The sequence below is a fragment of the Mustelus asterias genome, chromosome 13, assembly GCF_964213995.1.
Source record: "Mustelus asterias chromosome 13, sMusAst1.hap1.1, whole genome shotgun sequence".
NCBI classification, from domain to species: Eukaryota; Metazoa; Chordata; class Chondrichthyes; order Carcharhiniformes; family Triakidae; genus Mustelus; species Mustelus asterias.
Genome location: NC_135813.1, coordinates 2,104,193 through 2,119,153, shown reverse-complemented (window position 1 = coordinate 2,119,153; position 14,961 = coordinate 2,104,193). Strand labels below are relative to the sequence as shown.

Genomic DNA, 14,961 nt, shown 5'->3' with positions numbered 1-14,961 from the left:
TCTGGAGACAATACACATCTCTTTAACCTGTGCTTAATGCTCCCTCCACTCACATTGTCTGTATCTTTAAGACCTGGTTGGCTGTAGAGATTTGCATTCTAATCAGTATTCTGTAACTTGATTTTGTGTCTCTGTGCCCTGTTTGAGAGTAGATTTCCACTCCATCTGACGAAGGAGCAGTGCTCCGAAAGCTAGTGGCGTTTGCTACCAAATAAACCTGTTGGACTTTAACCTGGTGTTGTTAGACTCCTTACTAAAATTCTCCCTCAGTGTACCCGAACAGGTGTCGGAGTGTGGCAACTAGGGGATTTTCACAGTAACTTTATTGCAGTGTTAATGTAAGCCTATTTGTGACATTATACTTAAACTTATAAGATTGTTTTGTTTTGGAACTGTCTTTAAGGTGAAATGAAGGGGTCATGTAACTGGTCCTGAATTCCGCTGACAAGAAAGCTGGGTGGTTTGGTTGTAAAACACTAAAGGGGGTGGGGCCCAGGTTGCCTTACTGGGAAAAAAGTGAGATACTCACACCTGTAAGCAATGACCACAGCAGATGTGCTGACAGTTGATAAGCTGCCATTCTTCAAATCCCAGGGAGATGTTAGGAATGTTAGATTTTACAGTCATATTTTAAACCTGCTAATTCCAAGGTAAAATGAATTGGGGGGGGGGGGGGTGGGGGGTGGTCTAGAGGATAATTAATTAGCATTTCTACCTTAATAAAAGGCCCATGTAATTCATGTTGTCATGGAGATGGGCTTTGAAAGGGGAACAGTCCATAGGAATTCATTGTAGAATCAGATTACTGGTTTTACTAAAAATATCCCTGAATCTCACAGACAGGTCAGTCTGCAAGAATCTGAGAGAGATAGAAAGGGAGAGAGAGAGAGAGCTGTGGAGCTCCTTCATCAGGCAATCACCTAATGAAGGAGCGGCGCTCTGAAAGCTCGTGCCACCAAATAAACCTGTTGGACTTTAACCTGGTGTTGTGAGACTTCTTACTGTGTTGTTAACCACATCGTCCCGCACTGTGAAATTCAGTTCAGAGATCATAAATTTTCCGACTGGAAAGAATTGGTAGCTAAGAATCATCTTAGATTGATTCCTGGAGAAACAAGTGTCCATTTAAGGGAGAGAGTAAAGTATTATCGTGGAAGGAGAATTTTGGTTGCTTTAATTGTTAAAAGTGGGGTCTCTTCTGTAGGTTAGAGTATATGTTGCCTGATGAAATAATGTTTAATGTTGTTTTAGTTTGTGTGTTGGGAGTAAAAGTCTTAAAACTTGAAACCTTATTGTGTGATCCTTCAGTCACTCACTAGAAGTTTGAATTTATTTTTTAAAGTTATTATTTCTACAGGGGTCATTCTTTCTCTGCTGACTGGATGGCGTTGCTGCAGTCCAACACCCACTAACTAAATACACAGGAAGTTCCTCAGATATCACAAGCTCACAGCAGTATATACATCAGATATAGGACTGGGCCTTAGTTGCAGTCTTGCACTCTCAACTGGATTCTGAGCTCAACGTGGAACCTGTTGCAATGCAGGTTGTTAAAGAGAAGGGGAAATATGTATTTTGCACACTGTGGGGGTGATCTTTCCTGAATTTGGTAGTGTTGGTTCCGGTGAGAAAAAAGGCGTGTTTCTCTTCAGAGACAGGTCGGTTTTCTCTCCAGGTCTTATCGCACACCATCAAGAAAAACAGCTGGGCAAGTTTCACAATGTCATGCAGGAGGGGTGGGTCCCAACACACTGGCAAAAAAAAGCCAGCTGCACTGAGATTGGGGCTCCATGTTAAAGGGCGTCTCGATCAAAACATGAATAATTGAATGATCCTCTCCCCCAGCCCACTGTGGAGACCTCAGAGACTCCTACTCACCCACCAATAGAAATTGAAACTTCTTTTCCCTCCCACAACGGTCAATGCCGGCACCCCCCACCATCCAAGACGGCCATCGCTGGTTTCCCCAGCTCCCACATCTGCTCCTGGCCATCACCACATACAAATGAATCCTCCCCGCCCCCCACCAACCCATGAGGCTCCAACCAGGGTCCTGGCAGTGGCAATCTGTGCCTAGGGGTCATTGCCAGGCCATGCCGCTCTCCCCGAGGACTATACTCACCTTTATGTCCGTGGGGGAATCCCCAGGACAGGTTCATGTCTAGGTGAACCTGTTGTAAACCGCGCATATGGCGGGAGATAATATCAGGTGGGGTGGTGGGGGGGGTCATGTTAATCATATTAAAATGTATTTAAATCAGGTTCAGTGGGCGTGAACGAGTTGCGATCTCGCCGGTGAGAGTGGGCTCAAGATCCCGCACGATGATTATGATAAGTACGCGAGACAGAACAGAGAGGAAATCTTCACACACCTTCACAGAGGCAGCAAGGCAGCAGAGAGGGAGAGAGTGAGAGGTACAATGAGGGGGAAGTGGGGTGGTGCGACAGAGAGATCTGTTCCCATGAGCATCATTGACAAAAAACAACCAACATCACAAACCCGGTCTGTGCTATTTATTAGATAAATGCCATGAAGATATGGAACTGTATAATTTAAATAATTTTCACAAATTTGTTAAAAAGTATGTGCATCAATATACCCCTCAGGCAAAAACGGAGGAGCTATTTCAACATCACAAGGTAATTTCACACAACAACAAAGCTATTTGGCAACATAAACACTAAAAGGAATAGAATGATTTTAAAACTGAAGATAAGAACAATTGTGATGCTAAAGAATTTGCTGCATCAGTGCTGTCATCAGATTTAATCAGAGTGATCAATGAAGGGGAAGACAATCCCACTTAAAGCAATAAAACACTAGCATTGCTGGACGGTTCATATAACAGAGTTCTTCATCTCCACCATCAGTAACTGTACTACAACCATCTGCATTTCATCCAAAGGTCATCAGAGTGGACTCTCTGGATCAGTGAGATAGGGGGGCCCCGGACGTGTATGAGTTTATCACATCTCTATCAGTCTTTCCATCTATCTGTCACCACAACTCTGTACCTCTCTGCATTTGTTCACTCACTTATGTTGCTGCGCACTAATAATGGAAAATGATAGCACTATCTTGCAAGGTGTAGTTGTCACCCTCTATTACAAGTTTGGTCAAAGAGTTCGGGGATGGGATGCTATTTCTGAGCACGTGGAGGGGGGAGAGGAGCGGGGCTGGGGAAGGCTCCCTAGATGTATTTTCCATGGAGTTATTTCACAAAGTGAAGTTTGAAAATCACTACCTGGAACGTAAACCACAAAATACTTTCTGGTAGGACAGAACCTGAATATTGCTGAAAAAAAAAACCCTTTTTGTTGAAGCTTTTTGTCTTGCACTCATCAGGACAATTCACAAGAATACCAAATGTAAAGGGAAAAATAATTTATACTATACGAGAAAAGAGTGCCGATTGGTTGGCAAGTGAACTCTTATTGATGGAGGCGTCGCCATGGAGAATGCACTAGTTGATGGTGACTGACAGTTAACTGCCAAGCATCAATCTGCAGCTGCATGTAATCATTTCCTTACATGTCTCAATGGGCTGCATCCTGCACTCAAATTCACCTTTTAAATGGAACAGTCAAATGAACTCCCTTTCCTTGACGTACTAGTTGAGAAATCTGCCAAGGCATTCTCTACCAGAAACCTACTTTCACTGGTCAATATACGCGTTGAGATTCCTAAAGTTCCACACGCTATAATATTGTTCTTATCAGCAACCTCGTAAATAGGACCCGAGTCATTTGATCACCATGCAAGCTTGATGCTGAAATTGGCACATCAAAAGCACACGACTGAATAACGGCTACCCTGATCAGATCATTCTGTGCTATCTATTGTGCAAATTCATAAATGGGCAAAAGGTTGTCACTTTTGGCCCCGGGAAGTGTCCCATGCACCTCAGACTACCCTCAGAAGGGCAAGGTAGTTCAAGCATTTGAGCAACAGGTGCAGATAGCTGTTTCATACTGCTACTATGCAGTAGCAACATGAGTGGAATTCTCCACTAATAGGGTGTTGCTGTCAAGCCAAAAAGACATTCCGCCTATCACACAAATGAGCAATGTGGTTTATGAATTTCGGTGCCAGTGTGATGTTAGGTATGTAGGCCGTCCATCCCAGTGACTGGTGGATCGTATCAAAAGGCATGTCCCAGCCACTGTTTGTAATGGGCAAGGTACAGACCATACCCAACCAGCCGCTGTTCATAATGGGCAAGGTACAGACCATACCCAACCAGCCGCTGTTCGTAATGGGCAAGGTACAGACCATACCCAACCAGCCGCTGTTCGTAATGGGCAAGGTACAGACCATACCCAACCAGCCGCTGTTCGTAATGGGCAAGGTACAGACCATACCCAACCAGCCGCTGTTCGTAATGGGCAAGGTACAGACCATACCCAACCAGCCGCTGTTCGTAATGGGCAAGGTACAGACCATACCCAACCAGCCGCTGTTCGTAATGGGCAAGGTACAGACCATACCCAACCAGCCGCTGTTCGTAATGGGCAAGGTACAGACCATACCCAACCAGCCGCTGTTCGTAATGGGCAAGGTACAGACCATACCCAACCAGCCGCTGTTCGTAATGGGCAAGGTACAGACCATACCCAACCAGCCGCTGTTCGTAATGGGCAAGGTACAGACCATACCCAACCAGCCGCTGCTTATAAAACTCCAAACGCAGTGTTCAACATTAGATCTGATTCTGTGATTGGACAACAATTGCTAAATAATCCTCAGTGTGCTAGGAATTATGCTGACAATTAGTTTAAGATTGTCAGCTGGACTTGCAGTGTGACGCAAATGTGTTACTGGAAGCTACATATATTAACACAAAGGGCCCTTTTCTTTGCAGACAGAAAGAACATGTACGCACAATGCACCTGTTTCAACTAAACAAAGTAAGTAACAGCCGTTCGCTGATTCATTCCTCAGGACAAAGCCTTGATCAACCAGAGTTAAACTGCCTGTCTTAAATTGCAAACAATGTTTGGCAGTTAACTGTCAGTCACCATCAACTGGTGCTTTCTCCATGGCAACACCTCTACAAATCAGAGTCCACTTGCCAACCAATCAGCACTCTTGTCATACAGTGTAAATGGTTGTTCCCTTAACATTTGGTTTTCTTGCAAATTGTCCTGACAAGTGCAAGATGAAAAGATTTGACAAAAAAAATCTATTTTCTGCAACAGTCAAAATACTTTCTCTAGACTCAATCAGAGTAGAACTGCTGTGTTCCTTTCTACCATCTGGATAGACACAGCACGGCACAAACTTGTCTCAGGCCAGTCTACGCACTTTACAGAATCTACTGTGAAAGCACTTTCACACAGTCTGACATAGGAAGGTATTTTCTTAATGCAATTATTATTTGTTATTTTTACTTACCGAAATCCTAGTGACAACACTGTGACAGAATGTATATAATTAGAGGGGAGATCTGGAACCCACACATTTAAACCCAATTCTGGATTGTTTATTGGGATTTAGTAGAATAAAATATGGCAGACTTCACGTACATAAGGAGCAAAGGAATTAAGAAAACTCTCATTAAATTCAATGCCATCCTATACTCTTAGAGTATGAACCATCTGTACAGATTTTACATTTCAATATAAAATCCAAAGAAAAGGCAGAGAATTGTTTCCAGTGCTTGTTTGCCTATGTATATATACTCTGAATCAGGAGCCAAACTTCATTTTATACAAAATTAAAATTTGTTTTACTTCTCTTCCCCCCCCCCATTTCTGAAGTACTTTTCCACATGCGTTAGTTACCCTTAAAATACCGATTTTGCACAGTGAGCAACAGCGAGCTGTTTGACTATGGAAGGCATCACAGCCAAGCCAATCCTACCCTCAGCCGATACCAGCATGTGCATCACTGAACACAGTTCAGATGTGTCCCCCCCCCCCCCCCCACTTCCCTGAGGAAAACTGCAGTGACCCCTCCGCTCCCCCCACCCCCACCCCTGCCCATCCTTGCCCGAGATTCATTAAGTCAGTGAAAACTGAGGACATAAAGAGGATTCTGTTTTGGTTTCAAAAGTGCTTCTCAGCTGCCTATTAGTAACTTTTAAAAGACAATTCTTGACTTCTCCACAGAGACTGTGCTTGTGCTAATGTGGGTTCTTGCAGTGGACCAAATGTCAATTGTCTCCGAGGTCAATGTTAATTTGTGGTCCCTGCTTTTTTCAAATGAAACGACTCCCCTGCTCGTCAACGCTGACGTTGCTGAGTGATTGACTGTAAAGGAGACCCAACCTCACAGCTCTCTGCTGCAGATTAAATTATTTTTAAAAAAAACATGTCCAATATAACAGATGGTAATTGGAATAAAAATGATCAGAACCTATAGGGTTCTGCCATTAACAGGGTTAGAGTGCATGATCCATAATGTATACCTCAATCTTATTGCTATCCACTTGGAGAATCAGAGTAGAAAGCAATTGGCAGCACTCCCTTTCAGCTTGGAGACAGAGGCTGAGACTTTACCGTCTTGCCCGTCCGATTCTGGGGCAGGCGAGCTTCCCAGAACGGAAATCTCCATTGGACTTGGGCAGGATTTTACGATCTCGTCCAAGTGAGGCCATAACATCTTGCCCATCGATTCAGGTCCAGATTATTAGGCTGCAAGTCAGATAAATTCCAGGTGCTGCCTGCCCACAATCTGGCACAAGAATAGGCAATCTCAGAAATCTATAAATGGCGGCCAGAATGGGAAGATATTGTCCTTGTGTGGAGTGGGGCAAGGACTGCTTGGGGGATTAAGGCACATTGTTGGGAGGAGATGGACCTTTAGTCTGTGTCTGCATATGCTGAACCTGACCTGGGAGTGTTCGCCGCTCACACATATGCTTGCAACATAAAAAAGGAATGTCCGACTTTCCAGGCTCAATATTCCAAATCCAGCCACACATAGACAACACACACTGACACAAACAATCACACAGACACACACACAGATCCCCACACACATCTACATACTGACACTCACACATTGACAAAGTTGCACACACGTACACACGCAAACACACACGCACGTAAACACACATGCACGCAAACACACACACATGCACACAAACACACATGCACGCGAACACACATGCACGCGAACACACACGCACGCGAACACACACGCACGCGAACACACACGCACGCGAACACACACGCACGCGAACACACACGCACGCGAACACACACGCACGCGAACACACACGCACACGCAAACACACACACATGCAAACACGCACGCAAACACACACGCACGCAAATGCACACACACAAACACACATGCACGCAAACACACACGCAAACACACATGCACGCAAACACAAACACGCACGCAAACACACGCACACGCAAACACACACACACGCCAACACACATGCAAACATACACACATGCAAACATACACACATGCAAACACACACACACACACAAACACACAAATGCCCCTTGGCATGATCTGTCATACAGGCTCTTACACCCAACCTCTCAGGGTCTTGAGTCACGTGCTACTAGTTTTAAATTGAAGCACCATTTATAAACAGCCATGTTAGACATAAAAGGAAAGTTTGAACACAAAATTCACTGTTGTGTTTCTGTGTGCAAGCAATTCTAAAGAATTCAGGGCATAATTTCCATTCAAAATATATTCACTTATTGTCACCTCAAAGGAAGACCCACTGCATTAATCTTTTCTCCTTATCTTTGCTTTCAATTACTGCTGTCAAAGCTGCTTACCAGAATTTCGCTCACCTGACTGTCGCTCCTGTGTGAGCTCACGATGACTGCTACTCAACCACAGGAGCCCACAGAGCAAAACTCTCATCCCGTTCCCAGTACAAGAGCAGCAAGAGCAGGGGCTCCGGATAACTTTGCCCCTCTGCCACTCTCAGGGATGCTGAAGCTGATTGGTGTATCCCTGGCTCTGATCAGAGAGCTTGGCAAAGACCAGGAATAGATCCCAGAACACCTTCTTGACCTTCAGGATGTGCTGAACTCATGCCAGGTTGCTTGGGTAGTGTTAGTGAATGGAACCAGTGTGTGTCCTTCAATGGATTCAATAAGTGGAATGTGTGTGTGGAGGAGGAGGAGGGGGAGGGGGGAGGGGTAGGGCATATTCAGAGGTCAAGTAGAGAGCTGACCAGAACTCTCTGCGCCACCTCGCACCGCCCTCCCCTCCCGACCCCTAGAAATGCACTGCAACTGGAATTCATGGTCTTTGGGCTGGGGAGGTGGTCTTAGCTCTGACAAGACACTTGCTTCAACAAAAGATGCGTGTTTGTAATCGCCCTAATTGCTTTGAATAGACTGTAAAGGATCTACTTACAACAACATTGATTATATCCAGAGGTGTACTTGGATAAACCTCCTCCCCCCCACAATGGAAGCTATACTGAACATAGTGACTGCTCCGTAAATAATTCAGAATTAAACTATTGTACAACATACTTACAACTTAGCACCCTGTCTCTGCAGTCCTGACCTGTCAGTGTCCACTCTACTGTCGTCACCTGAATGATCGCTAGCTTTGTCGTAAAAGGCTTCAGGACTTTCCCCTTCTGCTGCCTCCTGTGATCTTGTGCCCCTGTTGTTTTGCTGCTCAATCTTAGGTCCTGACAAAGCCTGGCTCAGCGACTGCCACTGAGAGGCTGGCAGAGTTTCATCACTCTCTCTATTTGTGCACTGACTGATAGCTTCCCCATCAGGAGTTCCCTCGGTAATCAGCGTTTCTGACGCAGTCTCTGCACCCTCACAGTGACCTCTCTGCTCTACCCTGCTGGTTTCCTTCTGGGTCGAGACTATAATCGGTACAGCAATTGGCAAACAGCTGGATGGTCCTGTCACTTCAAACAGCTGCTGGGTCACACAGTCAGAGCGTGTGTGTACAGTGTCACTCTCCTCCCTCACTTTATTCCTCATTTCACTCTGATAATTATGGTCACTTTGTCCTTGCCTTGCTGCACACAGTGGCCCGCTCACCTCGCTGGAATGAGAATTAAGACTTGCTGATGGCAGCAGAGGTCCTAAAGTTTGGCCTGGATTTTTACCCTCATCACACTTCATTTTAACACTATCTATACAGGGGTGAATGTTAACCACAGCTTGTGAGTTTTGGTCTAGACTGCAGCCTGCATCTGACTGGCTGATTCCGAAATATTCTTTCCCTCTGCAGGTTACTTTCCCCCTACCAATCGATGCAGTGTCACCAAGAGGGTCGGTCTGGAAGGCACTGCTAAACTTGTTTACAGTTTTCTCGGAGGATCTGATTTGATCTGCTTTCAGTTTATGCTGTCCTGCACCCCACAACCTGGGGTCATGGTTTTGTACACTTTGCTCCTGAACCAATGGTTGTTTTGCTCCTAGAGCAAGAGGTGCCCCTTTCCCCTGAATGTTTTGGCTGTTTGGGGTAGTATTAACCTTTTTGTCCTGAAAAATATCCCCGTGCCTGCCTGAATGGCAATGACTGGCCCCTTTCCCTGGACAGTCTGTGTTGCCAACCTGCAAACTCTCCTGAATGATTCCAGCTTTAGTTTCTATTCTGGAAGCTGCTGCTGATTCTTCAATGACGTGTCTGTGTTCAGTCTGACACTGCGCACTGCAGGTACCACGAACGCCCTGGAGCAAACCCTTCCCTCTAACTTCAGTCTCCTTTTTAGTGCCCGTCCTTTCTGTATTTCCATGTAAATTCCCAGTTGCAGGCTCATCTTGCAGGTGATGTAGTCCTTTCATATTAACGCCGTGAGATCCCTCAGCTTGTTGAGAAAAGGGAGACAGTGTCCTGCCCTGGGCTGCCATTTCTGGCAATTCACTTTCTTCCCCTTGTTTGTTAAATCCATGCGCCTTGTTTTGGTCATTTGCGAGTGTGTCCAATCTGCTGTTCACTCTGGCCTTTTCAGCGAGAAACCTCAGAATTTCCTGCTCAATCCCATCGTCGCTGTCTGGGGAACTGCTGTCACCCGCTTGCGCATTCTTCCAAGTCAGCCCATCAGCAGTGCCAGATGGAGCACCACACGACAAAGCAATCTTGGGCTTCCCGATTCTGGTCACTTTGCTGCTGCCTTCATTTTCTGACTGCTCCCTTGCCCTCTTGTTCCCTTTGTTCTTGAAGTCTAAATAATGCCTGCAAGGTGCCTTGTCACTTTTTGATAAGCAGCTTTTTAGGGGGACGTGGCTCGCAGTGAGACTTTCTTCAGTGACCCTGAAAGTTTGGTTACCAATTCCTACGCTTTGCTCCGAGTAAGTAACAACTTCTGCTCCTGTAAACCGCACTCGCTTCTTCACATCTCTTGGTCTTCTCCCCAGTTTCTTTCTGGTTTTCAAGAGATCCTTTGTAGCTGTATCCAGATCCTCATCACTATCCAGTGAGCTACTCTTCTCATCTGTCTGCCAAGAATCATGGGCGTGCTTACCACAGGACAGTTTCTCTCCAATCCATTCCATGGGAGACAATTTCTCTTCATCTTGGTTGACAGTCCGGTCATGCCAGACATTACTTACATCAAATATATCCTGTTCTGCTGAGCCATCTTTAATCTTAGAGGTGATGGTGCCATTTTTAGTCAGTGCAACAGGTGTCCCACCAAGTTCTGGTGGTTGACTCTCTCTCAGCTCCTCCATTCCAAGCTCATGATCCGTGCTGACATTATTCTTCAGCTTTCCTCTTTGCAACAATGATGTCTGAGATGAAGATGAAGACAAAGAAGAGAACAAAGATGGACATTCATTCAGACTGTCTTCTCTCTTCAGTTCCTGGGGAAATGTTCTGTCCAATTGACTCACAGCTCCGACTCTGTCTGATTTCTGACTGCTTTGGTTTGCCTTCAAAGCCAAGTAACTCTGAATTTCTTTTTCAATGCTGTCACTGCTGTCTGCAGAACTGTTTTCACTGTCCGAGGAAGACACAACTCGCTTGGAGACAGCAGTGTTGCTCTCAGTGGTTGCCTTGCCTTTGCCTGCTCGCTCTTCCCTTTCTGAAGGAGCCCTGTCTATCATGCTATCTGAAGATGGCTGGGCATTGGTTACAAGAGACCCTTCCCGTTTGGGGGTAGATTCTGACAAAGTCTCAGCTTGAAATCTCTTTTTCCAACCAAGTTTGGAGTCCGTGGTATTTGTCTCCCTTTGTGTTACAAAGTCATCGCTGGACTGATCGCTCGAGTCAGTATCGGAAAGGTTGCGGGGACAGAATGTTTCAGGCTTTGAAGCACAGCCTGTCCACTTCTTGCTCACAGCTGCTTCCAGTGTTTCTTTCTCCATGCCCCCTGCTTGCAAAACTGCATCAGCACCTTTCTGAGTGCTGGGGGCCTTGTGAGGCAACAAGCCCAGGACAATGGCAACATCCTTGGCTTTCCCTTTCCTCTGTTCCAATTGGTAAAGCTGAATGGCTTCCTCAATCCCATCATCACTGCTAGAATCAGACAATTCTCCACATGCAATAATGGGATTGACCCTTGGCTCAGTGAGTTCAGTACTGAGGCTCCAGTGGGTATTGCTGCTTTTGTAGAGTTCCTCAAAGCGATTCCTTGCTCTTGCTTTTTTCCTGCTAGCTAACTTTTTATTACCTTTCGGATTCCCTTCACTGCCTTTCTCAACACTGCCGACAGCTCCAGATTCCCCCAAGTGGCTGGATTTACTGCTGCAAACCTGAGAGTTGGCATTCATCACTGACTGTTTGACAGGATGAGTTTGGTTCCCTGCGCTAGATTTGGCGCATCTCTTCCTTTTCTTCTGTTCCACCTTTACCAGATTTTCTTTTTGTTCTGTGCTCTCCCCAGAAGCAAGCTCACTCTTAGGGAAGCTGGTGCTAGTGCTGCCGGTTTCCTTATTCCGCTTGTCTTGCAAGAACCTTTCAATCTCTGCCTGTATACTTAGTTCAAAAGAGTCATTGCTGCTGACGCTGGAGGGAGAAGAACATCTAGATCCTGCAGCTTCCAGACTGACCATATTCACAAAGTCAAGTTCGAGCTTGTTTGGGCCTACCACTTCTCGCCCACACGAAATGCCATTGCTGACATTTGCAACAGAGGCTTCAATGGCTCCACGTGTCCCCGGAGGAACTTCTGTCTCGTGGACAGCCTTTGATATGGGTGGATCTTCCGTTTTCTTTTTCAAGTATTCCTGAATTGCTTCTTCTATACCTCGGTCAACAGACTCGTCACTGTCCGAGTCCAGGATGCAATGGCCCAAGCTGGATTTCTCTGTGCCAAGGGTGCAGGGCGGATAGCCAGACTTCAGGTCCTCCACAGCAGCTCCCTTTAAAACTCTGATGGAGGTCCCGTCTAATGTGCCCTCACTCTGCCGTTTTCCAGCTATGTTCGCCTGCGCGCTACTGATGGGGTCATTGTTCATGGCACAAGGTGAGTCAGTACTTCGCAAGTTTTCTATGATCATCTGCACATTCACGTTGACGGCACTTTGCACAGCAGAGAACTCCTCACCAGAGTGAGAGAAACTCAGGGGGAGGCTGAAGTTTTGGGATGGCCCAAAGGGATGCCAATCTGTCTGTACCGCAGAGATAGGTGCCAAATTCATGAAGAACATTATAGCAGGAAAGTGACAGCCAGACACGTGACCTGTGTTGCAGTTCCACTCACATCCTGTAAATGAAACAGCACAGGGAATAAAAGATCATTAATAAACTGAAACAACTTAAATTCTTACGAAATATTCTTGTCTCCTGCCTCTGCCTGTTTTCTGAAGAAAGACTTGCATTTCTATAGCACCTTTCATGACCTCGGGAAGTCCTGAAACATTTTACAGCCAATCAAGACCGTTTGAACTGTTAGAAAAACAGCAGATAATTTGTATCTGGCAAAGTTTAATTGAGAACAATGTAAAAATACATTGATCTTATTTTAGTGATGTTGGTTGCTGGATAAATATCATGATGTGGAGATGCCGATGTTGGATTTATGTCACATTATCAGTAACCCCCACAGCTTGCCTCCTGGACTTGCAGGCTGTCCTGTCTGGAGACAATACACATCTCTTTAACCTGTGCTTAATGCTCCTCCCACCCACATTGTCTGTATCTTTAAGACCTGGCTGGCTGTAGGGATTCGCATTCTAATCAGTATTCTGTAACTTGATTTTGTGTCACTGTGCACTGTTTGAGAGCACATTTCCACTCCATCAGACGAAGGAGCAGCACTCCGGAAGCTTATGGTATTTGCTACTAAATAAACCTGTTGGACTTTAACCTGGTGTTGTTAAAACTCTTACTGGATAAATATCAGCCAGGACACCGGGAACTTCCCAGTTCATCTATCCTACAGAGCCAAGGGGTCTTGGTTTAATGTCTCACTCAATAAACAAGGGGCTGGATTTTCCGGCCAAGCTCGCCCCAAAACTGGAAAATCCCACCCGAGTTCAATGGGCTTTTGCATGGTCTGCCCTCCACCCCCCGCTACGATTCCTGTGGCGGCTGGGGCGGTAAAACTGCCCCCCCCCCCCCCCCACCCGACAACATCTCTGACAGTACAGAATTCCCTGAGCCCTAAACTCCGGAATTTCTTTCCTAAACCTCTTTTCCTTTCCTCCTGCATGTTGCTCTTCAAACCTATGTCTATGACCCAGTGTTTGGTCATCAGTCCGAACATGTGTTTATGTAGCTAAGTGTCAAATTTAATGATAATGTTCCTTTGAACTAGCTTGGTACATTTGCCAATGTTAAAGGTGCTATATAAACACAAGCCATTGTTGAAAATTAAACTGCTGGTAATTTGAATTGGTCATCTCATAGAATCGGTTTAAAGTGCAGACACCCTGGAAGTCTAAACAAAGACCATTCACTCAATAACAGCAGAGATAAGCTCACTTTACAATTGGAACTATTTAAATACTCTCTCCCTTTCCTGATGTGTTACTGACCCATCCAGGGATCTCTGAGGGTTGTATACGAACTACAAACTAGTTCAAAAGCAGGATTAAGACAGATATAAGGGGTTTCTCCACACAAACGAAACACCCAGATAAGTGAGTGGTGCTTCAATCCAAGAGCCAATTGGAGTTGGCAAATTTGACTGGTCAAGGAAAATGGGCCAAATTTGGGCTATAACAGGGCTTGGCACCCTGACCTTGACACAAGGGATGTTCATTCTTTGTGTGGTGGTTTTGAGGGTGTGGGGTGGAGAGACAAAGGGTTAGGGTCAATGAGGCCCCACTAACTGCACTGCCGATTGACACAGGCTGTTCAAACTTCAGCCAGATACAGTGGCCCCTTGGCCTCGGGTGGCCATTGCCCAGGGTACCCAGACCCTGGCGATGGTCAGTGCCCAGGGTACCCAGACCCTGGTGATGGTCAGTGCCAAGGGTACTCAGACCCTGGTGGCCATTGCCCAGGGTACCCAGACCCTGGTGATGGTCAGTGCCAAGGGTACTCAGACCCTGGTGGCCATTGCCCAGGGTACCCAGACCCTGGTGATGGTCAGTGCCAAGGGTACTTAGACCGTGGTGGCCATTGCCCAGGGTACCCAGACCCTGGCAGTGGTCAGTGCCCAGACTACCCAGATCCTGATGATGGTCAGTGCCCAGGGTACCCAGTCCCTGGTGGTCAGTGCCCAGATCCTGATGATGGTCAGTGCCCAGGGTACCCAGTCCCTGGTGGTCAGTGCCCAGGGTACCGAGACCCTGGTGATGGTCAGTGCCCAGGGCAGTGGTCAGTGCCTCCCAGGGGGTCAGTGGCCGACCTTTGCGACGCTCCCGGAACTCCGGCCTTCCGCCCTGCCCTCAGCGGCTGCCCGCCCGCCTCAAACCCGAGGCCCAATCGGGGCCTCCTCACCCCCGGGCTGTGAGTGAGCGGACGGCGGGGGGGGGGCACCTCACCCTGAGACCGGGGGCATCGACTGACATCACCCACCCCCGCCCCCCCCCCCCAGCCACCCTGCCGGAGGTTAACAATGAGGAACGGGGCGAGGAGAACGAGCGGCCCGGCCGCGGAGGACAGGCCCG

General features: G+C 46.7%; 1 protein-coding gene across 1 annotated transcript in view; it reads right to left on the bottom strand.

Moving 5' to 3' along the window:
* Window positions 1-14,961, bottom strand: part of ppp1r26 (protein phosphatase 1, regulatory subunit 26) — a 33,998-nt gene that overhangs the window by 18,676 nt on the left and 361 nt on the right. The window contains exon 2 of the mRNA XM_078226153.1: window positions 8,468-12,608. Coding sequence (XP_078082279.1) covers window positions 8,468-12,552 — 4,085 coding nt within the window. The 5' untranslated portion in view covers window positions 12,553-12,608. The remainder of the gene's footprint in view (window positions 1-8,467; window positions 12,609-14,961) is intronic.